Genomic DNA, 27,172 nt, shown 5'->3' with positions numbered 1-27,172 from the left:
ACTCGCTTTTAAATTTCCCAAACACCTTCTCTTCCCGTAAAAACATGGGAAGCGCATTCCAAGTCTGAGGTGCTGTACATGAGAAGATAAATTGTCTTCTTGTACTAATAATTTTTAGCGAAGGAATTGATAAAAGGTTCCGTTCACTTGATCGTAAAATTCTTTGAATTGAATAGGGGATGAGTAACCTAAATAAAAATGCTGGAGTCTTATTTTCTAATGTTTTAAAGATAATTGTACATAGTTTATGAGTAGTTCTATGAATGACTGGTAGCCAATGAGCCTTTTTAAGGAGTGGTGTCACATGATCGAATTTTTTAGATTTTGTTATTAATTTAATTGAAGCGTTTTGAATTATTTGTAGTCGTTTAATTTCTTGAAAAGCAATTCCTGTAAATAGTGAATATCACTCCTGAGCCGTCTCTTCTCCAAGCTAAAGATCCCAGGCCGCTTTAGCCTTTCCTTATAGGGAAAGCATCCTATCCCTTATATTATTTTTGTCTCCCTTCTCTGTACCTTTTCTAATTCCGCTACACCTTTTCTGAGATACGACGACCAGAATCGCACACAGTTTTCAAGGTGCGGCCACACCATAGAGCGATATAAGGGCATTATAACATTTTCCTCTTTGTTTTCCATTCCTTTCCTAACATTCTATTTACTTTCTTAGCAGCTGCCGCACATTGAGCTGAGGGTTTCGACGTATCCTCAACAATGACACCTAGATCCTTTTCCTAGGCAGTGACTCCTAACACAGAATCTAGCATCACATAGCTACAGTTCGGGTTCCTCTTTCCCACATGCATCACTTTGTACTTGCTCACTTCATTTTTGGACCATTTTTCGATACCATATTCATTATCTAGGACACTCAGATTAACACAACAACATCTATTAACTATTCCATCTTTAAAAATAATAGGGACCAGGAGATCTATCATTTTTTCGGTCATAGCACCTCAGCTCTGGAACAATTTACCACTATTTATACGTAATGAACCTTTTTTTAGAAAAATTTAAGCATTTCCTTAAAAGCTTTCTGTTCAAGGACGCATTCAATATATGGAAAATATTACCTACAAATATTAAATCCCAGTTTTTAATGAGTGTTATGTGTAAGTCGCCATAATACTCTTTATTTCACTTTATATCTTGGATTTGAGATCCTACCATATATGTTTTCCATGACCCCTCCATATATGTTTTTTTTTCCTTAAATGTTTCTTTTTCTTTTCTTAAAAACAAATTTGTAGTTCACCCCTTTTGCCTTTTGTACCAGTTTGTAATAAAATGCCAAAATTTGTCTGTATTATCTTGTTTTGTCCTTCCCAATTTGTTAATTGTTATTTTAAAAACAATTGTTATACGCATTGAAATATAGGATATTGCATAGATAACAAATCCCAATAAAACTTGAAACTTGATCAGCCATTTTGATGCCTGGTCTTCCAGTCTCACGAGGTAAGGTATGGTAATGTTTTAATCCGACTCTGGAACAAGCTGAGTGCATGTCTTAACAACAATCTTGTGAAGAAAAGGAATGAGAACATTTCTGGTACATTATCATCATAGTAAGAATGTTCTTTGCCACTGTTTTATCTATCACTCCTCTCATCGCTAGCAAAATTCTCTACATACGCTTAGTTGACCGAGCCAACTGTTCTCCTGTTTCAACAAATACGCTAAACTGCTTCCAAAATCTTTCATCCTATTATTTATAACCCTGTTAATGAGTTTCTGTGGCATGCATGCATTACCTTGTCACTTATATTGAAAAGTCTATCTTTGGGGCAAGCAGGGGGTCTTCCATGACAAGATCACTCTTATCTTGTAACACACATTGCTTTCAAGCCTCAGCAAAGTTAATTAACTTTGGCTTCGATGCACAAATCAGCTGGAATAAAAATGCTTGGGTTTTTTTTATTTCTTAGAATTCTTTAAGGGAGAAATGCTTTCTGCTCAGGATCTATTGCAACTCACTGGGAATGGCAAATAGCATCCAAAGATTGAAAGCATTTTTGCGTTTTTCAGGGATTTCTTTTGGATGTTCACAGCCACCCCAGTAAAGGAAGAGAACATTTAGCACTGAATAAAATTTTCAAATAGTCTGCTCTGCTTCAGTGTTTATGGCAAAATATTCTTTGCAAGATGGAGTATACCTTTGTTCAATACAAGAGCATGGGAGGAACAGAATCAGCTTACTGTGCAATCTTTAAATGTACAACTCCAGAGGATGTAGGGGAGGAGGACTCCCCTCCAAGCCTCAGAAAACAGCAATGTTACTTACCGTAACAGTTGTTATCCAGGGACAGCAGGCAGCTATTCTCACTAGTGGGTGATGTCATCCGACAGAGCCCCGATACGGACGTCTCACAAGCATGTCTTGCTTGAAGAAACTTAGAAGTTTTGAGATGCCCGCACCGCGCATGCGCCAGTGCCTTCCCGCCCGACGGTCCGGGCGTGTCTCCTCAGTTCAGGTAGCTAGCCGAGAAGCCAACCCAGGGGAGGTGGGTGGGACGTGAGAATAGCTGCCTGCTGTCCCTGGATAACAACTGTTACGGTAAGTAACATTGCTTTATCCCAGGACAAGCAGGCAGGTATTCTCACTAGTGGGTGACCTCCAAGCTAACCTCAATGGGATGGTGGGAGAGTTGGCAACTTAGGAGAATAAATTTTGTAACACTGTTTGGCCAAACTGTCCATCCCTTCTGGAGAAAGTATCCAGACAATAATGAGAGGTGAATGTATGAACCGAGGACCAAGTGGCAGCCTTACAAATCTCCTCAATCGGTGTCGATCTGAGGAAGGCTACAGAGGCTGCCATTGCTCTGACCTTATGGGCTGTGACCTTACAGGGAAGGGGTAATCCAGCCTAGGCATAGCAGAAAGAGATACAAGCCGCCATCCAGTTGGAGATGGTGCGCTTCGATACAGGTCGTCCCAACTTGTTTGGATCAAAGGAGACGAAAAGTTGAGGAGCAGTTCTGTGTGGTTTGGTGCGATCCAGGTAGAAAGCCAAAGCACGTTTACAGTCCAGAGTATGAAGAGCTGATTCTCCAGGATGAGAATGAGGCTTCGGAAAAAATACTGGAAGTACAATAGATTGGTTGAGATGAAATTTAGAAACCACTTTAGGTAGGAATTTCAGATGAGTGCGGAGAACCACCTTGTCATGATGGAATACAGTGAAAGGTGGGTCCGCCACCAAGGCCTGAAGCTCACTGACCCTGCGAGCAGACGTGAGGGCCACCAGAAAAACCACTTTCCAAGTGAGAAACTTAAGTGGAGCCTTTCTCAGGGGCTCAAAAGGAGGTTTCATAAGCTGAGAAAGGACAACATTGAGATCCCAAACCACTGGAGGCGGTTTGATAGGAGGATTGACATGAAAAAGTCCTTTCATAAATCTGGAAACCACAGGATGAGAGGGGAGAGGTTTCCCTTGTAGAGGCTGATGGAAAGCCGCAATAGCACTCAGGTGGACTCGTATAGATGTAGACTTGAGACCAGACTGAGACAGGTGTAGAAGATAGTCCAATACAGAAGACAGGGAGGCTTGCTGAGGCTCCTTGGAATTGGAAACACACCAGGAAGAAAATCTAGTCCATTTCTGGGAGTAGCATTGACGAGTAGCTTGCTTCCTGGAAGCCTCCAAGACATCCCTCACTGCCTGGGAAAACTGGTGAGGAGTTACGTTGAGAGGAACCAAGCTGTCAGGTGAAGAGACTGCAGGTTGGGATGAAGCAGTGATCCTTGATGTTGAGTAAGCAGTGAAGGAAACACTGGAAGAAGGACCGGCTCCCTGTTGCTGAGTTGAAGTAGAAGGGAGAACCAAGGTTGCCTGGGCCACCGAGGAGCTATCAGAATCATGGTGGCCCGGTCGGATCTCAGCTTGACCAGAGTCTTTTGAATTAGCGGAAATGGAGGAAACGCATACAGAAAGCGATTCCCCCAATCCAGCAGAAAGGCATCCGCCTCTAGGCGAAGAGGGGTGTAGATCCTGGAGAAAAACTGAGGCAGTTTGAAGTTGTGGGGGGCCGCAAAGAGGTCTATCTGAGGCGTCCCCCATAGTGCAAAAATCTGATGAAGGGGGTTGGAATGGAGGGTCCATTCGTGCGGCTGGAGGAGACGACTTAAGTTGTCCGCCAAGACGTTGTCCTTCCCCTGAATGTAGACAGCTCTGAGGAAGGTGTTGTGGCGAACCGCCCAATCCCAGACTCTGAGAGCTTCCTGGCAAAGGGAGGACGAGCCCGTGCCCCCTTGCTTGTTCACATAGTACATGGCGACCTGGTTGTCTGTGCGAATGAGGACCACCATGTCGTGAAACAGATGTTGAAAAGCTTGAAGAGCATAGAAGATGGCCCTGAGCTCTAGAAGATTGATCTGATGGAGCTTGTCTGCATTGGTCCAGAATCCCTGAGTGCGAAGCCCATCCAGATGAGCCCCCCCAGGCATAGGTCGAGGAATCGGTTGTGAGAACCTTCTGGTGGGGCGGAATGTGAAACAGCAAACCTCTGGATAGATTCGAAGAGGTCATCCACCAAAGTAGAGACTGCCGAAGAGCAGGAGTGACTACGATGTGTCGAGACAATGGGTCGGACACTTGAGTCCATTGAGAAGCCAGGGTCCACTGAGGAATCCTGAGATGGAGTCTGGCAAAGGGCGTCACATGAACTGTAGAGGCCATGTGGCCCAGGAGGACCATCATGTGTCTCGCTGAGATGGTCTGGCGAGAAGACACAGACTGGCAGAGATGAAGAAGAGCATCCAGGCGCTGAGGCGGGAGGAATGCTCGAAGTTGAATGGTATCCAGGATCGCCCCGATGAAGGGGAGTGACTGGGAAGGCTGAAGATGAGATTTGGGGAAGTTGATCTTGAAGCCCAGATATTGCAGGAAGCAAATCGTGGCCGAGGTCGCCGAAATGACCTCTGGGGCAGACGGGGCCTTGATGAGCCAGTCGTCGAGGTAGGGAAACACCTGGAGACCCCTGTTCCGAAGTGCAGCGGCCACCACCACCAGACACTTCGTGAAGACTCTGGGAGACGAGGACAGGCCGAATGGAAGCACTCGATACTGCAGATGTAGATGTCCCACCCGAAATCTGAGGAACTTGCGGGAGGCCGGATGAATGGGAATGTGCGTGTAGGCCTCCTTGAGATCCAGAGAGCATAACCAGTCATTCTGCTCGAGGAGGGGGTATAGGGAAGCAAGGGTCAGCATGCGAAACCGCTCCTTGACCAAGAACTTGTTGAGGACCTGAAGGTCTAGAATGGGACGGAGGTCGCCCGTCTTCTTCGGGATGAGAAAGTACCGGGAGTAGAAACCCCGGTTGTGCTGGTCCACCGGGACCGGCTCGACGGCCCGAAGCCGGAGTAAAGCCTGAGCTTCCTGAAGAAGAAGGGCGGTCTGCGTCAAGTTGGAAGGATACTCTCTTGGAGGGTGGTCCGGAGGGACCCGATGAAATTGAAGAGAGTATCCTTCTCTTACGATGGAAAGGACCCAGAGGTCGGTGGTAATAGCCTCCCATCGATGATAAAAATGGTGGAGGCGACCCCCGATGGGAAAAACAGGAGGAAGCAGAACGAGGTTGGTTATGCTCCCTGGAATAGAGTCAAAATGGCTGAGTAGCCTTCGGTGCAGCCGGCGTCTGGGGTTTTTGCTGAGCCTTTTGGGGAGGCTGTCTCTTTGCCGGTTGCCTCGCAGCAGGAGTCTGCCGTGGAGTGTAACGCCGCTGATAGATCAAGGGCGGTCTAGAAGGTCGAGACTGTTGAGGCTTTGGCTTAGGCCGAAGGATAGATTGGAAAGACTTCTCATGGTCTGACAGTTTTTTGGTAACAGTCTCGATTGACTCGTTGAACAGATCCGCACCCGCACAAGGCACATTGGCAAGCCTGTCCTGGAGGTTCGGATCCATGTCAATCGTTCGAAGCCATGCCAAACGACGCATGGCCACAGAGCAGGCGGCAGCACGTGCCGAGAGTTCAAAGGCATCGTACGAGGATTGCATCAGTTGAAGACGCAGCTGGGAGAGAGAGGCTACCACCTCCTCGAACTCGAATCGAGCCTGAGAATCAATGAAGGGAGTAAACTTTCGCAGCACTGGCAAGAAGAACTCCAAATATGAAGAAAAGAAGAAATTATAATTGAGAACTCGCGAAGCCATCATCGAGTTCTGGTATATTCTTCTACCGAACTTATCCATTGTTCTGCCCTCTCGTCCCGGTGGCACAGAGGCGTAGACTTAGGAGGGATGAGAACGCTTCAGGGAGGATTCGACCAGCAGGGATTGATGGGAGAGTTGAGCCCCCTCAAACCCCTTGTGATGGACAATGCGATATCTTGCATCCAATTTGCTCGGGACCGCAGGAATTGAGTACGGCGTCTCAAAACATCTCATAAATGTCTGATCCAGCAATTTATGAAGCGGAAGCCGAAGAGACTCAGCAGGAGGATGAGGCAAGTGCATGGTGTCGAGATACTCCTTCGAATACCGAGACCCAGTGTCCAAAGTAACATCCAAGTCATCTGCCATTTGACGGAGAAAGGAAGAAAAAGACAACTGGTCCGCCAGTACCGGCCTTCGAGACGGACTGGATGAAGTGGAAGCCTCAGAATCCATAGAGACTTGGGAGTGACAAGGAGAATAAGAGGTAGATGGTTCCTCGTACTCCGGCCCCTCTGGGGGCGATAAATCAGAGGAAGAGTATCCCAGACGTGGCAGCTTCTTCTGTGGCGAAACCTCAGAATGGCGCGAGGAGTGCCGAGATGAGTGCCTGGATCGATGCCCCTCCTGGTGCCTGGAGGGAGAGCGAGAATGGCGATACTTTGCATGGTCCCCTGAAGCTTCCAGCGAATGAATAGGACTGGAAGCAGTAGAGCAAAGGGGCGGGACGGAGGCCGCCTCACGCGATGCAGCCCAGGCCTGGTATGGAGTGCGGAAGAACTCTTCCTGAGATTTACTATGCCCAGGACTTCGATTACCAATCGGAGGAACAGCGCTTTGTTGGCGCGGAGGCGTAATGGGCTCTAAAGGAGGCATGTCGCTAATGGAAGCCCGCCTCGAGGGACCGGCCGCCCTTCGCCGCTCCTCCTCATCAAGCAACGAGATCAATCGACGAGGAGGAGGGGGAGGGGGCGGTCCGCCCCCTGGGACCGGGACCGGGAGGTCATCCTGGATGGAGGCGATTAATCTGGGTCCCATAGTTTGCATGAGCTCGACAAACTGAGCTTCAAGCAGGGACCGAAGCGAAGCCGATATGGGGGGTTCCGCACCGAAAGGGGGTCCCCCAGCACGGTCTTCGCGCTCCTTCGTGGTCGAGTGCTTCTGCTTGGAAGCTTTTGGCACTTTAATGACCACAGGCAGAATAGTGGAGGGCAGTACCTGAGTCGAGGAGACGGGGACAGGCACCGGCGCCGAACTCGGGGCCGAAACCGGAGTAAACGAAGCCGGCTTCAGAAGGCCTGGAGTAGCGGGAGTAGCAGCTGGCTTCGCATGGACAGGCGAAGCGGCCGATGACGTCGAAGCCAAAGGTTCTTTAGCAGCTTCCATCTTAAACATCGACTCCCACAACAGACAGCGCCGCTTAAACGCCTGCGCTGTAAGAGTAGAACAAGGCGGGCACAATTTCGGGAAATAAGAACATAAGAACATAAGAAATGCCTCCGCTGGGTCAGACCCGAGGTCCATCGCGCCCAGCAGTCCACACACGCGGCGGCCCAACAGGTTCAGGACCTGTGCAGTAAATTTCTATCTATACCCCTCTATCCCCTTTTCCAGCAGGAATTTGTCCAAACCTTTCTTAAACCCCAGTACTGTACTCTGCCCTATAACTTCTTCTGGAATTGTATTCCAGGTGTCCACCACACGTTGTGTAAAGAAGAACTTCCTAGCATTAGTTTTGAATTTGCCTCCTTTCAACTTTTCCGAATGCCCTGGACCAAAACACTGCAGACAGCGTCGATGCGGGTCCGTCAACGAAATTGCGCGCTGGCACTTGCTACACTTTTTAAAACCGGTGATTGGCCGGGACATAGGCCGAAAAAGCTCCGCCGCGAGATCGAAGGAGCTGGGCCTGAGCCACGTGGCCGACCCGGCTGACTCGCCGGAAGAAAAATTTTTTTTTTTTTTTTTGAAAGAATAAAGAAATTACATGATAAAGAGTAAAAGAAACCCCAAATCGCGGAAATTAGAAGGCAAAAACGGGAATTCAATCAGCGCAGAATTGAAGTAAAACTTCTCAGCTCCGCGGAAAGAAAAGAACTGAGGAGACACGCCCGGACCGTCGGGCGGGAAGGCACTGGCGCATGCGCGGTGTGGGCATCTCGAAACTTCTAAGTTTCTTCAAGCAAGACATGCTTGTGAGACGTCCGTATCGGGGCTCTGTCAGATGACATCACCCACTAGTGAGAATACCTGCCTGCTTGTCCTGGGATAAATAAAGTTACTACTTCATGTTATAATGCCCTTGTATCGCTCTATGGTAGGGCTTGAATACTGTGTGTAGTTCTGGTCACAGCATCTAAAAAAAGATATAACAGAATTAGAAAAGGTATAGAGAAGGGCGATGAAAATGATAAAAAGTTTGGGATGACTTCCCAATGAGGAGAGGCTAAAGTGGCTAGGGCTATTCAGCTTGGAGAAGAGACAGCTCAGGGGTGATATGATAAAGGTCTATAAAATACTAAGTGGAGTGGAAAGGGTAGATGCGAATTGCTTGTTCACTCTTTCCAAAAATACTATGACTAGGGGGCATGCGATAAAGTTACGAAGTAGTAAATTTAAAACAAACCGGTGAAAATATTTCTTCACACAACATGTAATTAAATTCTGGAATTCGTTGCCAGAGAATATGATGAAATGAGTTAGCTTAGCAGGGTTTAAAAAAAAAAAAAAAAAAAAAGCCTTGAATAATTTCCTAAAAGAGAAGTCCATTATTGAGATGGTTTGGGGGAATACACTGCTAATTCCTAGGATAAGCAGCATAAAATCTATTTTACTACTTGGGATATGGGTTGACTATTGTTAGAAACAGGATATTAGGCTTGATAGATGTTCAGTCTGTCCCAGTACAGCAATTCTTATATTCTTATGTGAGCCAAGTATAGGATAATCAAGCCATTGTGACATCACTGATGAGTTTGACTCTTAGGCATTGGTGGAACGAAACATTAGAAAACCAAAAAACCTCTGTGGAGTGACGATGTTCCCAAATGGACTTTATTTGAAAATATCAAAGTTCCAAAGGTACCCTAAAATCATCCACATAAAATAATTCCATCCACATAAAAGTAAATCATCCACATAAAAGCCTTAAAGGACCTAGTCCGCTAGGGATACAGGACCCAACACGGTCCGCGTTTCGACAAAAAGTCTTCTTCAGGGGTCCCTGGGGGTCCTATAAAGGTGAGTACGTGGGAAACAATTGTGTGGTGAACCGGAAGTGGGTTTTCTCTGGATTTTCTTCTTTGTGGATATTTTGGGGTCAATTCCTTTTGATTTTTGGAACGAAACATTATGACATCACAATCTCAGCTCTGGAATGTTGCTACTCTTTGGGTTCCTATCAGGTACTTGGGACCTGGGTTGGCCACTGTTGGAAACAGGATACTGGGCTTGATTGACCTTCGGTCTGTCCTAATATGGCAGCTCTTATGTTCTTATGTGAGCGAAGTATAAGACAACCAAGCAATTGTGACATCACTGATGACTTTGGCTCTTAGGCACTGATGGAATGAGGCATTATGACATCACAGTCTCAGCTCTGGAATGTTGCTACTCTTTGGGTTCCTATCAGGTACTTGGGACCTGGGTTGGCCACTGTTGGAAACAGGATACTGGCCTTGATGGACCTTCGGTCTGCCCTAGTATGGCAATTCTTATGTCCTTATCTTTAGAGGTGTGAATGGGCAATGCTTTCAAAAGGGATGAGTCAAATGATAAATGCATGTCGGCTTCGTTTGTGTAGAGAGAACATGACCATCATACAAAGAACTGTGGAGAAGATATTAAATGTGATTTTAAAAAATAGTAAAAAGTGAGCCGATGAGGAAGCTTAGCGGCATGTACTCGAACGGAAAATTTTTATGTTGAGTGCCGTTTCTGAAGAGATTTGATAATGGTCTTAAAATAAAGCAATAATTGATGTTGTCCAATTTATGAATGAAAGACGATTGATATTAAGATACTAACCTGGCTTATTGGTGTCATATCTAGATTGAACGGCCAGTTGTGATAACTATTGGCCAGTATAAGGGATTTATTCTATAAGTATGCATGAAACTAAAAGGAATGATCTGCCCATGACCTACCTTTTCTGTGACCCTTTTTTTTTGGACTTGCGCATAAACTTTAGGCACAGAACTTGTAATTGATTCTAATTAGCACTTATCACCTATTAAAATGCCAATTAGTGCTAATTAGCTTGTTAATCAATTAATTTGCATGCACAATTTGGGTATGCGACCAAAACTGCATGCAGTTTTGAGCACTTTTTATAAAATTAGAGGGTTATCTGTATTTTGAAACTGCCTATGTATTCAAAAAATAAGGGCTCAGATACTAGCAAGCTACTTTTTAATGACTACCAGATACAATTCTGCTTGGATTGTTGGATAAATCACTCAACTTGCACTTGTGGGAAAAGCTTGAGGTCTTGAATAAAATAAGTTTGCTTTCTGTTGGTTTATCGCACTTGAGTTTGCTCGGTTCAGTCCTCAGTGGACACCAGTACATTTGCAACACTTAAAAGAAGTTGCACTTTAACAGAAGCACTGTACAATGATAATCATCCTTTTTCAACAGGTATTTGTTTTTATCTAGTTGAAGGATGAAAGACAGGACTGACCGCATCAGGCTTTGAATCTTCCTGCCATAGCTTTACACAGCGGTCTAAGCATTTCCCAGGGTTTGGTATGACTAAGAATTTCTATTCTGGGCCTAAAAAACGAACTACAGTATTAATCATAAATGCAATTATTTTATCATTTTTTACAGCCACAGTTCTTTTGGGGTGTATTCTCAAAAGAAGTTTCTCCCCTTCTGTATCTATGACGAAAGTATCTGGAAAGTGGAACCTCACATTTGGCCCTATTTGGTGTAATTTGTGTACACCATTTAGACTGGTATGTGCTAGGCGATTGTGATCAGTTAATCACTGTTCAATTTGGTTCTCACTAAAATTCAGGGCCTGGGCCACATTGGCTGAAAAAAAATGTTTGTGGGGCCGCACAACAAACGCTGAAGCAAGACAGAGGAGGGAGCAGGCAAGACGGTAAACACCAGGGGGCAGCAGAGGAAAACACTGCATCGCCCTCGACTGGGACTGCACAAAATACTTCACGGGGCCGCATGCGGCCCTCGGGCCGCAGGTTGGACACCCCTGCACTAAATATAAGCCAATATTAAGGAATTAGCTCTCTAGATAATGGTGAATAAGATTAGTTTGGTTTACTAAGGAGAAATTTTACTTAACCCTTTCAGGACCATAAGGATCGTAGGCCAATTTTTGTGGTTTTGACGACATTTTTATGGTAAAAAGGGCTTGCAGATGCCAAAAAATTGATTTTTTTTGTGAAATATCATTATTTTTATTTAAAAAATCATACTTCTGGCTTATGGACAGTGTGGCAAGTGAATCTTCTCGTCAATCTGGCAACGACGCTAATGAATGAATGTCGGAACCAGTTTGTTTACATAAAGGCAGTATCATATGGAATCCGTACATATCAAATTTAGAACTGTAGACTATCCCAATCAAAATTTATAGGATTTTAAAGTTATGGGACAAATATGTCCCTTGGTCCTGAAAGGGTTAAATGCAGCAAAAGGTGGCATGCTAAGGCCATTTTTACTGTAACCATACAAATATGCCTTTTTGTATTTTTTATATTAATATCTACGTGCAAACATTGCAATTAGCATGTGGCCATTAAAAAAATGTATTGCATGTGTGCCTGGGGCCACTCATTTTGTTGGCAGTAATGGGGAAATTCTACAAACAGCGCCTAAAGATACCGTGTTTCCCCGAAAATAAGACAATGTCTTATACTAATTTGGGGCCCAAAAAAACACACTAGGTCTTATTTTCATGATATATACATGATCATCTCTCCTTTCCTCTCCTTCACCCCAATTCTTCCTCTTTCCTTTTTCTCCCACACATGTGCAGCATCTTTCCTACCCTCCCTCCCATCCCTGTGCAGCAGAACCCTTGCCTAGCTTCTATCCTTCTCTCCCATCCCTCAAGCAGCAGAACCCTTGAGCACCTCCCAGCCTGCCCCTACAGCGCAGCTGAAGCCCTATCCTTCCCTCCCTCCCATCCAAATCCCGCCGATTGCAAGTGAGCCTACATACTGGTACCTCCCTCCAAATCAGTGTCGAGTCAGCAGCACTCTAAACAGGCTGCTTTGGTCTTGTCCGTCAGTGAATTCCCTCTGCCGTGTCACTGATGATGTCATCAGTAATGCGGCAGAGAAAATTCACCAGCAGACAAGGCCGAAGCAGCCTGTATAGAATGCTACCAACCCAACGCTGATTTGGAGGGAGGTACCGGTATGTAGGGCTCGCTCGTGGTCGGCGGATTGGAAGGGAGGGGAGGATGGCTGTATGACAGGGGAGAGAGAGGGAAGCGCTGCCAATGAATCCCGACTAGGGCTTATTTGCGGGGTAGGGCTTATATTAAGACCTACCCCAAAAATCATGCTAGGGCTTATTTTCGGCGTAGGGCTTATTTTTGGGTAAATACGGTAGGTGCCCTACCGATTCCTGTTAATTAAGAAACGCCGGTTTAAAATGGCAAAAAACGGTAAGTTAAAGCACCTATTGGCACCTAAAATATCAGCGTCAGAATCACACCTCTTTAGGTATTATAAGCTGCTTAACACCACTGTGGGCATGGCTAACGCTGAAAGTAGCATTAGGTTTCCTATAGCGCCTATATAGGCATAAATGACAACACAGATAGGTGACAGAAATGTAGGCCTGGAAAACCCCGGCCTACATTTCTGGCACCTATCTTTCCTGGAAGTGCGATTCTGTATACAGCACCATCGTGCGATGGACCCGCGATCGGCGGCCGCTTTTTAGGCGGATGCCAGCATCGGCGCTGTATAGAGAATCCATACCTTAGGGCTCACACACTGTGCGCTACCCAGTTAGCACACAGTAATGTAGTTGAGTTGATTAGCACAGGAATGCCCTTACTCTGCCCACCGACAGATCTCTTTAAAAAAAAAAAAACAGAATGTAGGAGCCGTCACAGCCTGTTAAGCTGTTCAACACACCGCTGTTTCCAGTTGCTATCCATAAGGTCTTCTGTATTTTGATACTTTTCTAGGACCCCTGAGGAAGGAGTGTTTCTTCGAAACATGGATCGTGTTGGTTCCGGGTTCACCAACCTTTTTGGATACAAACTGTTTTATGATTTTATCTATGTTTGTTTATTAAAGACTTGGCGTCTTGTACACCATTCCTGCAGTTTTTTCTTCTGTTCTTCATGTTTTGCAGTAAACCATTTTAAGCTGCATTAAGCATGGGTTAGCACTTAACATAGCTTAGTAAAATGGTCCCTAAAAAATTTATATACTATACTATCTTTGCTCAATCCCAATTTGAGTCTATTCTCAAGAGCACAAGTCAGCAAACCCATTGAAGGTCTGACCTACATAGTTGTAGGATTGACGAGATACCTCTTTTGCCAATTCAGAAAGCCATCTTTGGGCTAGTGCCACCAGAGCAACTGTCATGCCTATGTAGGCCTAAAAATGTGCCAACCAGCAACGACGAAGTCTCTCCCTAGACCTTGTCCCACCTTGCTGGAAAAAGCCCAGAAACAGAATGCCACTTCAGAAAGCTTCATTCAGCCACTTTGAGCAACAGAGCCATTTTGAATCACCTATTTGAAGGTAACTTTATGAGCTATTTCACTAACCCACCGCCTCCCTTTATCAAGCCGTGCTAGAGGTTTTTAGTGTGGCCTGGCGAGGTAACTGCTCCAACACAAAGGAATTCTATGAGTGCCAGTGCATTTTCCACGCCGGCTCACGCTAAAAACCTCTAGCGCAGCTTGATAAAAGGGGCCCTAAATTTGCTGAGGGATGACGACCAGTGAAAAGGTAGGTGGGCTTAGCCTACAGGGAGGAGTACTTACTAAAGAAGGGTGGAGGGATTTTGATGAGGAACTAGGAAGAAATGAGAAGAGCAATTCAAACAGGATGGAGGAGTAGAGCAGGTAGGGGGTATTAAGCAGCCGGCTCGTAAACATAAATAAAATTGGGCATAAGGAGTAAGAAGTGAGGATACATGGAATAAGAAGGGGAGAGGAGGAAAATGAGACTAACTGGCATAGTAAGGGGGGGCATGTCTTCACAGGAAGGAACCAACTTCTCTTCTCCACCCCCCACTCCCCGCAAACCTCTTTAAATGTCTGCAGGTGCAAGCAGCATCTTGCTACTCACACTGGCCTTGGCTTCCTTCTGATGTCACTTCCTGGACATGGGACCAGGACGTGATGTCAGAAGGGAGCTGAGGCTGGCGTGAGCAGGTGGTGAAAGGTGCTGCTTGCACCAGTGAACATTTCAAAAGGTATGCAGGGGACAGGGGGAGGCATCCAAGTGGCAGGGAAGAGAGGCGAAGGATGCTTAAGCAGCGGGGAAGAGTGGGAGAGCGCATGGCACAGCGATGACGGGTGCCCTCCCCCTGGGCTCCAACCTCTCTCACTACGCCACTGCTAAGAGCACAGGGGTGGGGTGGGTTGAGAAACAAATGGGGCTAGCCTGTCAGAAAAGAAAGGGTATGGTGTGGACAGACTGGCTAGGAATGAGAGGTTGTTAAAGATTGGCTGGGAGAGGGAGAATATGGGTGGTATGGTTGGGACAAATAATAACATACAAACGTATTTTTGTACAAAAAAAATCCACAAAAATTAAATATTTATTCGATCCCTGGAAAGCATGGGTATTTCTGCATTTGTATGAGATGGAGATGGAGAAAACTGGTGTTTTTTTGTGCAAGATGTTGCTGATTGTGAAAAGGAAATCTCCGCGTTGCCTGATGATGGTTCGAAAGTTGCATGACATATCGGACCTGGGGTGCTTTGGCCCAAAAATGGGGCAGATTTGAGTTATGAAAGAAGGGTAGGTTGACTGGAAAGTTGTAAGTTGGGGGAAATGGAGGGGGAGTTCTGTAGTTGTTGCTGTGTTAGTTTTTATTTCGTATTAGCAGGGTAGTTTGGTGGATACTAACTGTTTTCAGTGTTTGTTTTTATCCCCGCTTCTATTATGAGTTGACAGAGTTTGGGGTTTTTTTTTGTCTGTAACTGTTGGCGCATTCAATAAAGCTGTTAATGCAAAAAAAAAAAAAAAAAAAAAAATCATAAAAACAAAATTGCTTAAAACAAACAAAAATGATGTGGACACTTCCTTTTAACCATTCATCAACCAAACAATGCAAATATTCAAACATACAGATTGAACAGAAACAAACAAGACTCAATCTTACGCTGCTTATTGATACCTCCACTTGTGGAGAAATTGTTACTGCAGCAAATGTTTCATCGTTGTCTCGTTTGTTTCAATATTTGTCAGTAATTCAAAAATAAAAACATATTTGAAATTTAAAAAAAAAAAATTCATAACATTTTTAGGACCATCAAAAATATGTTGAATAAATGAACTTATTTGGGCATTTCTTACGAAGACTGAAAAAGGATCAGAACTGAAATTGAAGTAACCCATTCGTCTACTCTACTCTAACTGATGGTTTCACCTTAACAGGTTTCTCAAGGAGAAATCCAACGACAAAACCAACTGTGGACTAAACACAACGTTCTTGACTTTCCTTTGTTTCTTCAATCAATGAATCAATGGTAAAAATAATGTCCACATCAACCATATTAAAAACTAATGGACCAGTCACAGGCCATGTTAGGTCTATTAGTTTTTAATATGGTTGATGTGAAACGCTTTGTTAGCCGTAACACTAACAATAAATGATACTCCTTTATTTTGTACTGTGAGCTCTTCAGGAGCAGAATTAAACCTACTGTACCTAACTGCACACCATTACAATCACCTTCACCCTGCAGGTGTCTACAATGTTCATGGTACTAGGTAATTTGGTGGTTTTGGAGGGCTCACAATTTCTACCACAAAGTACTAGGTAGAGTGGAATTTAGACTTGTTCACACGCCACTGCACCGACCACTAAGCTACTCCAAATAGCTGTAGCTGCTTTGTTGAGTACACCCGTAATACCTGATGCTGTCACAGTGCCTGGTATCCCCTTTCAGTTTCAGGGGGGGGGTTGGAGGGGGACAACATCAACCAGGGGATTATGGGGGGGGGGGAGGTCAAGCCTTAATCCCGCCAGTAGTCAGATGGTCAGTCACCTAGATGTGAATGAAACAGGTCAAGACAAACACATCCTTCTTTTTTGCCTTGGACATTTCTTCCTGTTTCATTATTGCTGAAAGGCGGTTCATAGTCAGTCGCACGCGAGACACCAGCGCGCCGACAATGGAGGGCAGACAATTCAGCGCAAGACACCAGCGCGCCACGGGAAAACTTAAGTTTTAAAGAGCTCCGAAGCGAGGTGTGAGTGGGGAACCCCCCCACTTTACTGCATAGTGTTCACGCTGCTGTTGAGTGGGGGGGTTGGGAGGTTGGAGCCCTCCATTATAGAGAAAACAGAACTTTTTCCAATTTTAGTCGGGAAAAGTTCCATTTTCTCTATAATGTGGGGGGTTACATCCCCCACATCCCCCCAACGGCAGTGCGAACAGTATGCAGTCCCCCCAGCCCCCGTCGGAGCTCTTTAAAACTAAGTTTTCCCGCAGCGCGCTTGTGTCTTGCGCTAAATTGTCAGCGCGCAATTGTCCCGTCACCCTGAAAGGCATCAAGTTTCAAGTTTCTTTATTTTTGATAAACCGTCTATAAAAATACATGTCTAGACGGCGTACATTATAAAAAATTATTTAAAAAAACCAATTAAAATAAGTAAATAAAAACAATAATTTATCAAATATTATTAAAAAAAAATATTGGACAAATTAAAATTAATATACATGAGACGGAAGGAAAGTAAGGGAGGGAGAGGTTATTTAAAATACATCGAAGTAAAATTAATAAAAAAAGGACGGTAAATGAGGAATGGTAAGAACATTAGGAAGGAGGATCACTTCAGAAGAAGTGTTAGCAGTTACAAAGCTACATATGAATCAGGGAGTTAAAAGGTGGAGGCTGATGCTAAGGAATAAAAGCATCTTTAAAGAGGAAGGTTTTAAGTTTGGTTTTAAATTTTCCGAGGGAGTTCTCCAATTGAATGTCTAGTGGGAGGGCATTCCACAAAGAGGGGGCGGTAACTGAGAAGATGGATTTGCAAGTGGTGTCGTGAAATAATTCCCGTATTGAGGGTATGGAGAGTAAATTTTTATTATTTGATCGGAGGACCCTTGATGATGAGTACGGGATCAAAAGTCTGTCTATGAACGCCAGTTGATTAGAGTTTTTTGTTTTGAAAGTGAGAAGTATTTTATAGGAAAGACGATGAGAAACGGATAGCTTTACGGAGGAGAGGGGTGACATGGTCAAATTTTTTTGCATGACAGATTAATTTAACAGCAGTGTTTTGCAATAATTGTAAACGGCGGATCTCTTTCGGTGTTATGCCTTGATAGAGGGCGTTACAATAATCAATGGCTGAAATTACTAGGGAGTGAATCAAGATATTAATGGAGGAGTGATCAAGAAAAGAGGAAATAGAACGGATGAGCCTAAGCTTGTGAAAACATTTCTGCATAACTGCACAAACTTGTTGATGAAAGGTAAGATCCCTGTCTAGAATGACTCCAAGAAGTTTAACTTTGTTTTCCATTTGAATTGGGGAGGAGTCAATATTGATGGGTAGACATAAATGGTCATCTGGGGAGAGTGAGAAAAGAACACTAGTAGTTTTAAGAATGTTCAGTTTATTTATTATGCCGAAGCCAAAGGCTGATTTTGTTGAGTTTTTGATTAATTTCTGTTATTTCATCAGGGGATGTAGGATTTATGGGATGATGTAATTGGATATCAAGTTCAAGTTTAATATTTGATGAATCGCTTAATCGGTTTGCTAAGCGATGTACAAAATTATAAAAAAAGAATAGAAATACAGAACAAGACTAACCAAATGACAAATATTTAACGACAAGACAAATGACAAATATTTAACGACAAGACAAACTTGAATTGAGAGGAGAGGGGGGGAAGTTACAACTTTTTCATTGCGGAGAAAGAACAAAAAAGGAGAAGAACAAAAGGGGACGGGGGAGTTAAAAATCTAAGTATAAAAAACGAAGCTAAAATTTAAATGTTAAAAGCATCTTTAAAAAGATGAGTTTTTAGACATTTTTTAAAGGAGGTGGGATCTTTTTCATTTTTAATATATTGTGGTAATGCATTCCACCATTGGGGGCCCATTACGGAAACATGTCGGATCTTCCGGTAACAATTATTTTCAAGGATGGTATAGTTAAGAGATATCATCGGCATAAGTGAATACAGTGAAGCCTATAGATTGGGCCAAGGTGAATAGTGGAGATAGGAATATGTTAAAAAGAAGCGGCCACTCTAGTCCCATCCAAAACACGCCTCCAACACGCCCCCTTATTATTTGGATGAACTGCAGTGAACAGTGGAATAGCGAGGGTGAGAGACACCCGGAGGCTCCCCCACCACTCATCTCCATCCCCTGCTCCTTCCCTGACCCCCCCCTCCTTGTGATCACATCAGCCCTCCCTCTGACATCACTTCCTAGACCTGGCACTCAGAAGTGACAACAGCGGGAGCGAGCAACTAGAGGTATGACGGAAGGGGGGTGCGCATACGGCAGGGGAGGAGTGGGAAAGGACGGGGCGGAGAGGAGGAGGGGGTGCCACAACTTCAACGTATTCCTCGCGACCACATTGGATGTCCCTCTGATGCCACTTCCTATGTGCGGCACCCAGAAGCGACGTCTGCGAGAGCCGATGCGGTCACGGGGAGCACGTTGAAGTTGCTGCTCACGGCAGTGAACTAGAGGTATGGTGACAAGACTAAAGCGCACCAGACAATCGCGTGCGGACCAATGAGCAGAGACAAATGCACGCAGGACGTCAGTGCACTGGATATAAAGTTAAATTTAAAGCGCTCCATGGGTGTGTGGGGGGGGAAACCCCCCCACTTTACTTATAAGTGTTGGCGCTGCTGTTGGGGGTGGGGAAACACCCTCCCTCCCCACTTAGAGGAAACTAATTTTTCTAAAACATGGAAAAATTGCACTTTCCTCTGTAATGGGGGGGTAGTTACCCCTAAAACCTCCAATGGCAGCGCAAACACTTCCAAGTAAACTGGGGGTTCCTCCCCCCCCCCGGAGCACTTTAAATGTAACTTTTAATCTGGTTGCTGACGTCCTTCGCGCATTTGTCTCAGCTCGATTGCCCCGCACACTTTCATTTATTAACCAGATGTACGGGGAAGGGAAGGGACATGCATGCAAGTTTCAAGTTTAAGTTTATTCGTTATTTGATTTATCGCCTATCACAATTACTAAGCGATTTACATGTACAAAGAATACATACTAAAACAATAACAATAATATAGTAAAAATATAAAAATCATTTAAAAACTAGACAAATTACAACAGGAAACACTGGGATAGAGGGGAAAGAAATACAGTTTATAATAGGAAAGGAGGGACTGTTAAGGGTAAAATACAAAAGGAAAGGGAAAACAAAATAATTTTTGGAAATAGTATACATAGCTGACTAAAATGAAAGGGAGTTATAAAGAGCAATTGGCATTTCAATTAAATATTGAAAGCGTCTTTAAAAAGAAAGCTCTTAAGTTGGCTTTTGAATTTATCAAGATTTTTCTCCTCCCTTAAATAAAGTGGGAGAGAATTCCATGTTTGTGGTGCTGTAACAGTGAAGATATATTGTCTTCGGGTATTTATGAATTTAAGAGTGGGAATGACCAATAAAAGTTGTTCATTGGATCGTAAAGTTTTTTGAGAGGAGTATGGAATTAAGACTTTATAAATAAATGATGGAGTTTTGTATAACAACGATTTAAAGGTGAGTAAAGATAATTTATATAATATTCGGTGTGCAACTGGGAGCCAATGTGCCTTTTGTAATAAAGGGGTGACATGATCAAACTTTTTGGCCTCCATAATTAGTTTTATAGATGTGTTTTGGATAATCTGTAATCTTCTGATTTCTTTTTGGGCTATTCCTTTGATTAAAGCATTACAGTAGTCAATTTTTGAAATGATCAATGAATGAATTAGTGTGTTTAAAGATTTGGGACAGAGGAATTTTGAGATAGAGCGGATTTGACGTAACCTGTAAAAAGTAGTTTTGACCACATAGCTAATGTGGTCATGATAAGTTAAATTTTCATCTAGGATGACACCTAAAATCCGGATTTTGTTTATTTGTTTGAGCGTAATTCCCTGTATATTAATAGGAACCGCTATTTTATGGTTTTCTTTCCAAGGGAAAAGTAACGTGTTGGTTTTATTAATGTTTAAGGACAGTCTATTATTGTCCAACCATAGATGAATCTGTTTGAGTTTGTCATTAATAGCAGCGATTTCAGATGGATTATTGGGGTCAAGAGGATGTATAAGTTGTACATCGTCAGCATAAGCAAATACTGAGAAACCAATAGATTGACAAAGAGTCATAAGGGGTGAAAGGAAAATATTGAAGAGAAGAGGAGATAAAATAGAACCTTGGGGAATACCATAGGAGGTAGAGAAACTTGAAGATGTGGAATCGTTGAAAGAAACTATTGAAGTTCGATTATCAAAATAGGACCTAAACCAAAGAAAAACTTGCTCCGGGGTAAGGAGAGGCGGAGGGGGTGCCGGCACCCCCACCATGATGGCGCTTGGGGGCGGACCGCCCCCTCCCCCGCCTCACCTCTTACTATGCTACTGGCAGTGAAACATGTTCTACTTTTGTGTTTTGAAACGGTTTAGACATTTTCAGCAGATGGACTTTTGGGAGCCATTTTGAGTTATCTATATGCTTCAAAAATGAGCACCTATATTACTAAGCACCATATTTACTGTTTATTAGAATTAAAACCATTCCTAGCATACATGCAGATGGCAATATCCAATGGGTATTTTCATTGTAATTCAAGATTGAAATGAGTCTTTAAAGCATCTAGCTACTTAACGGTGCTGGACAATAGATTTCCAGAAGTAATCTGAAGTCTGGTTTTTGAACAGGTTGAAAATCGGAGCAATTGCCAATGGATCTATTAAATCACTCTAGAGAAAATTGTTTTGCATTAATCTGGAAGCTCTTGCTTTTTAAACGCACCTTTTTTACTGCACAGCAATCAGAGACGGCCCCATTTATCTGTCAGATACACAGATTAATGAATTGTTTTAAATAACTTTAGAAAGGCCACAGGACAACATGGGAATTGCAAAGCAGTCGTTATTTAAAAACACGCTATGCTAGTCTGCACTGCACAATTTGTTTTAGAGAGCTGTAAATACAGGGGATTCAAGCTAATGGGCTCTGCCACACGCTGGCTTCTTTTGAAGGACATTGCAAAGTGTGAGTTAGGAAGAGAATCATTTGCTTGAGTTTTATCTTAATTGCACAGTGTTCTTGGAATTATGAAAACTTAATTTTTCTTTTCTGCAATCTTAAAACATAGCTCCAATAAGCATTTTGACACAGACAAACTGCAGGTTTTGGTAAGAGCGTGGCTTTCTCAAGCAAAACTGGATGCTCTGACTGCAAGGCAACCATCTGTGTTTTAATTTTTAGATACCGAGGTATTTAAGTTCTTACAATGACCATCTGCTGTCTCATAAATTTAAGATGCTAGCTGCAATGGCAAATTTTAATGGGCTGACTTAGTGCAATTTTATTATGTGAGAAATGGTGTGAAAACATGCAACCAATTTTTGGCAGTGCAAACACTCACCTTCATACGTTCCACTTTCTAACAGAGCCCCACTTTTCTCCAATTCCATAAATTCTTCAACAGAGATGAAATTATAATCCACTCCAGGCACCTCTCCTTCCTTAGGTGGCCTTGTGGTACCTAACAAAATATACAAGGAAATACATTAGAAGACATCTTCATACACGCAGTCTCTTAATAATTTACGTCGTTCACAACTGCCATTGGTCAGAAATATTATTTATTTACTAACACCCTGGACATCTCAGTAGGTTCCTGGGGAGGTCCAAGGGGTATAGAGTCCAAAGGGGTGGCCAAACATTTTCAAAAGGATTAGGAGCGGAGCGTCTTTGACTGCCTTAAATACCATGGCGTTACCCCATAGATTGCTTGGCGAACAATCGTTAAAATTTTATAACCAAGTCTACACTGGATTGGCAGCCAATGGAGACTTTTCAATACCGGCATTATATACTCATTCCATGCTACCTCATTAATCGTTCTCGCCGCTGCATTTTGCACAACCTGGAGTGCTTTTATTTTTATTTTTTTGCGATGCCTAGCAGTAATCCAGCCTGGACAGCACCTTGCTCTGCACCACCATTTGGAAATCTAACCTAGACATCACATTTCTCACTCTTGACAACAATCGTAATTGAAAGAAAGCTCCTTTAACGACATGCATGATTTGTGTCTGCCTAGAGAGCTGCGCATCCACAAACACACCTAACACCTATAGTGAACATCACATCTCGTATTGCTAGATACTAAAAAGACTTGGGGTGTGGATTCATACAATCTCCCCCCCCCACCCCGAGATTCTGCTAATTAAAGTCAATTATCATGATTAGCCCTCATCTCTACAGAAACGATCCTGTACAAACACAAGGAGCCTGATTCTGCAAATGGTGCCTAACTCGCCATTCCTTTATTTCTGTACTTGTTGCTGTGTTGGTTTTTATTTCGTATTAGCACGGTAGTTTGGTACATACTGACTATTTTTAGTGTTTGCTTTTATCCCTGCTTCTATTGTGAGTTGACAGAGTATTTTTTTTTTTGTCTGTGACTGTTGGAGCATTCAATAAAGTTGTTAATACAAAAAAAAAAAAAAAAATTCACACCAAAAAATGGTGCCTCAGTAGACGCCCAGAAAAATGGTACCTACTGCACATCATTCAAAGTTAGGCACCGTTTGTAGAATCACGCCTAGTGGTGCCTAAATTGAGTTAAGCGCCGGTAGGCGGGTACAACTTAAGCGCCGGTATATTAGACCAGTTCCAGCCGCATCTAGAGCATGTGTGCATGACGTCACACACGTCCACGCATGCTCCGGGTCCTCCAGATGCGGCCAGAGCTAGTTGTAGAAGAGAGGAGGCTTGCTAGGGGCAGGACTGGGGGGTGGAGCCGGAACAGGGCGGGGTTATGTGTCCAGGGTTTTCTTTTTCAAAAGTGTGTGGTGCAGTGGTTGGAGCTACAGCCTCAGCACCCTGAGGTTGTGGGTTCAAACCCCGCATTGCTCCTTGTGACCCCCTGGGCAAGTCACTCAGTCCTCCATAGCCTCAGGTACCTTAGATAGACTGTGAGCGCATCGAGACAGATAAGGAAAATATTTGAGTCCTGATTGTACAAACCGCTTAAATCAGGGGTGTCCAACCTTTTGGCTTCCCTGGCCGCATTGGCCAAAAAAAAAGTTTCTGGGGCCGCATAAACGCACAAACACTGCAGCAGGACAGAAGAGGGAGCCAGCAAGACGGTAAACACCCGGGGGCATCGCCCTCAACCGGGGCCGCACAAAATACTTCACAGGGCCATATGCGACCCTTGGGCCTCAGGTTTTCTATGGTGCTGAGGTGTCTGCCTCAATTGTGATATGATTACTTAATGGAGATTTATTAAATATATTGCGGAGGGTGAGGAGTAATAAAATTGTTATATGTGTTATAATAAAATATTTATTGATGGTAAGCAAGCTTCTTCTGTTTGTATTGTGATAAAGACTTTGTTATTGTAGAAGCTTTTATATAACTGTCCTAAGTATATTAATTGGTAACAGTATAATTCACTAAATTAACCCCTAGGCTACTCCTTTGCTCTACAGAGATGTCTCATTGGCCATATGTTTGAAATGACATCAGACAGATGTTCACAACCCTGATTTTTGTCATTTAAAAGTTGGATGTTTCACTTGGAAAATCATCTATTCAATTTGGATGATTCCAGTACAGAAATGTCCATCTCACAACCAAAAATCTTACAGGCCTTTTTTTTTTTTAGCTTAACCCTTTCAGGACCATAAGGATCGTAGGCCAATTTTTGTGGTTTTGACGACATTTTTATGGTAAAAAGGGCTTGCAGATGCCAAAAAATTGATTTTTTTTTGTGAAATATCATTATTATTTTTTTTTTTAAATCAAACTTCTGGCTTATGGACAGTGTGGCAAGTGAATCTTCTCGTCAATCTGGCAACGACGCTAATGAATGAATGTCGGAACCAGTTTGTTTACATAAAGGCAGTATCATATGGAATCCGTACATATCAAATTTAGAACTGTAGATATCCCAATCAAAATTTATAGGATTTTAAAGTTATGGGACAAATATGTCCCTTGGTCCTGAAAGGGTTAAGAGCAGAACCTTTTTTATAAACTTAGACATATTTCTTTTAAATCCCTCAGTACGTCCAGATCTCCAAGGGGTGAATACCATTAATTCTGACAGGATACTTGTTTTGTTTAACAATTCTACCCCCTCCTTTACTAACGCATAGCGCGGATTTTAACGCCGGCAACGGCGGTTAACTGATCCGACGCTCCTAGGAATTCTGTGAGCGTCGGGAGCAGTTAGCGCCGCTGCCAGTGCTAAAACCCGCACCATGCGTTAGTAATGGAGCGAGCTAGTAAAGTATGACCAAAGTAAAAGAGCTAGGCTCCCACTTAATTTATTTAGAGTTTGCATTCCACTTTCCGAGACCGATACGCAATCAATGCAGATTAAAATTAAAACCTGTATGAGAAGCCAACAAGCCACAAATCTGAGCCGACACCCTGACAGTACGAACAACATTCAGTCTAAAACAATAATTAGAATAATTCAAAACAGCATATTAAACATTTTCATAACCTACAATCAAACATGCTAATGTTAATAATGCAGCTGACAAAATGACCTCATATACATATAACAGCCAAATATCTCATTAAGAGCATTCAACCAGTTTCCAACAAAATAGCAGTTTGTAGTGAAACATCAAAATCAAGGTCAAAATCGCAGGAGAAATTGCAACTAGACTCTCTTTTATGAAGACTAGGGATTCCTTTTACTAAGGCGCGCTATGCGTTTTAGCGTGCGCTAAACACTAACGAGTCTATTATAAGTCTATGTATAACTGGATAAGACTTCTCAGTATGCAAAATATATATCTGACTTATAAAATAAGTAAAGTGTTCACATACACTCAGAATTGTGAAATTTGACCAAGAGCATTAGCTCCTATAGCCAAACCCACCGGCCCATCACTGTGTATGACTTATTTTGAAAAAGAGCTTGAAAAAGAACATACTGTTCAAGTGCTCAACTAATTTTCAATGGCAAAAGAGAGAAAGAAGTTCCCACTTAGCTTTCAACTGTGTCAGCAGGTCCCGACATGGACCATGTGTTGAAATTCTTTCTCAAGGGACCCAGAGGGTGATGAAGCAGTGAAGCAAAGTAATGTTATGTATATGATGACAAGGTGTTTTGCCCGTATCACACTACTCTTTATTTCCTTGGCATTTTGAGCAGTTTACATCACCCTCTGGGTCCCTTGAGAAAGAATTTCGAAACATGGTCCATGTCGGGACCTGCTGATCACTTGGTGGGAAGTTATCGAGGTACGATAAAAGGTGGGCTTTCATCGCACCTTGATTTACTACAAGTGTCACCAACCTATGGTACCTCAACAAGCTGCTGACTCCCATGATAAAGGCCTAATGCTGCCAAGTTTCAGCCCATTGCTTCCAGGCTGTCTCTTGAAGGGACCAGTAATTTCAAGAAACTGTAGTCCCCTGTAAATCCCCATCCCCCCAACTGTATACTCTAAGTAGCCTCCCCAGAAGACTTCCCCTCTAAGCTGCAACCCCTACCTGGAAGCCCTGCCCAAGACCAAACCACCCCTCGGAAGGTGCCCCCCCAATACCTTTTAAAATTTCCTGAGGTGTAGTGGGAGGCCAGGAGTAATCCCAGACAATTCTGCCCTTGCTGGTGCTGGGACCCAAAATGTTTTATTTGTAAGTCTTTATTTGGCTTGACATCTGACAATCTGATTCATAGCTTGCAGATTTCCATGACACTCTTGACTAATTGTTTTACACTTACCTTCCCCTCAGGTCAACATGCATCTAGAAAATGCTTCCCAGTTTCTATATTTGCTTATCTAGCGGCATCTGTTTGGAATAGCGCACAGGTTAATACTTATATTTTATTTCACACACAGGCTTGAACATATTTTAATTTTCATCCTGTGATTCTTAACTAGTTTTGTATTAGGGGATATTTTGTCTCTTTTACTTATATTTTCCCTTGATTTGAGGCCACTTGAGTAATAGGGGATTTTCAAAACTCTAAAATGTCCCAAAATGACATAAATAGGCATTTGGACTCCTAATTGCTAGGAGGTCCAAGTGCTGATTTTCGAAACTGTCTTTCTAAACGTCTCGCGAGGAATTCTACCCAAGACTAAAATGGTGTGTGTTCTGGGCGGGCTTTGGGCAGGCTTAGACTTGAATGTCTTGTGGAGATAATCAAACGTTTCCCAAGACGTCCTGAACAGAACTTAGATGTCCGAGGCTAGACCTGTTTCAAAAGTTTCTAAATGCTAAAAGTTACTCAAACTGACCAGATGACCACTGGAGGGATTAGGTTATGACCCCTCCCTATACTCCCCCAGTAGTCACTCCCACCCCCAAAAACTCTGAATGAAACAGTACAAATTTGTCTCTAGAATAGCAGCATATGGTATGGGAAAACCTAGTAGAGCCACACATAGGTGTCTTAAGCAACCTGGTAAGTGGGGCTAATGAACAATAGAGTTGGACCCAGATCCATAAGCCACTCTAACCACTACATATATTTATTTAGTATTTATAGATCACTTATAACCTAAGTGGTTTATATTTAGGTACTCAAGCATTTCTCCTTATCTGTCCTGGTGAACTCACAAATTATGGTAGAAAGTGTGAACCGATCAAA

The 27,172-nt window shown here is 43.3% G+C and overlaps 1 protein-coding gene across 6 annotated transcripts in view; it reads right to left on the bottom strand.

Moving 5' to 3' along the window:
- The window catches only part of MAGI2 (membrane associated guanylate kinase, WW and PDZ domain containing 2), a 1,098,994-nt gene that overhangs the window by 556,162 nt on the left and 515,660 nt on the right, over positions 1–27,172 (bottom strand). For all 6 annotated transcript variants that reach the window (XM_033957935.1, XM_033957936.1, XM_033957930.1 and 3 more), the window contains exon 3: positions 21,968–22,087. In XM_033957935.1, coding sequence (XP_033813826.1) covers positions 21,968–22,087 — 120 coding nt within the window. The remainder of the gene's footprint in view (positions 1–21,967; positions 22,088–27,172) is intronic.

Source organism: Geotrypetes seraphini, chromosome 9 (genome assembly GCF_902459505.1).
Source record: "Geotrypetes seraphini chromosome 9, aGeoSer1.1, whole genome shotgun sequence".
Classification (NCBI taxonomy): domain Eukaryota; kingdom Metazoa; phylum Chordata; class Amphibia; order Gymnophiona; family Dermophiidae; genus Geotrypetes; species Geotrypetes seraphini.
This window is presented reverse-complemented; position numbering and strand designations above follow the sequence as displayed.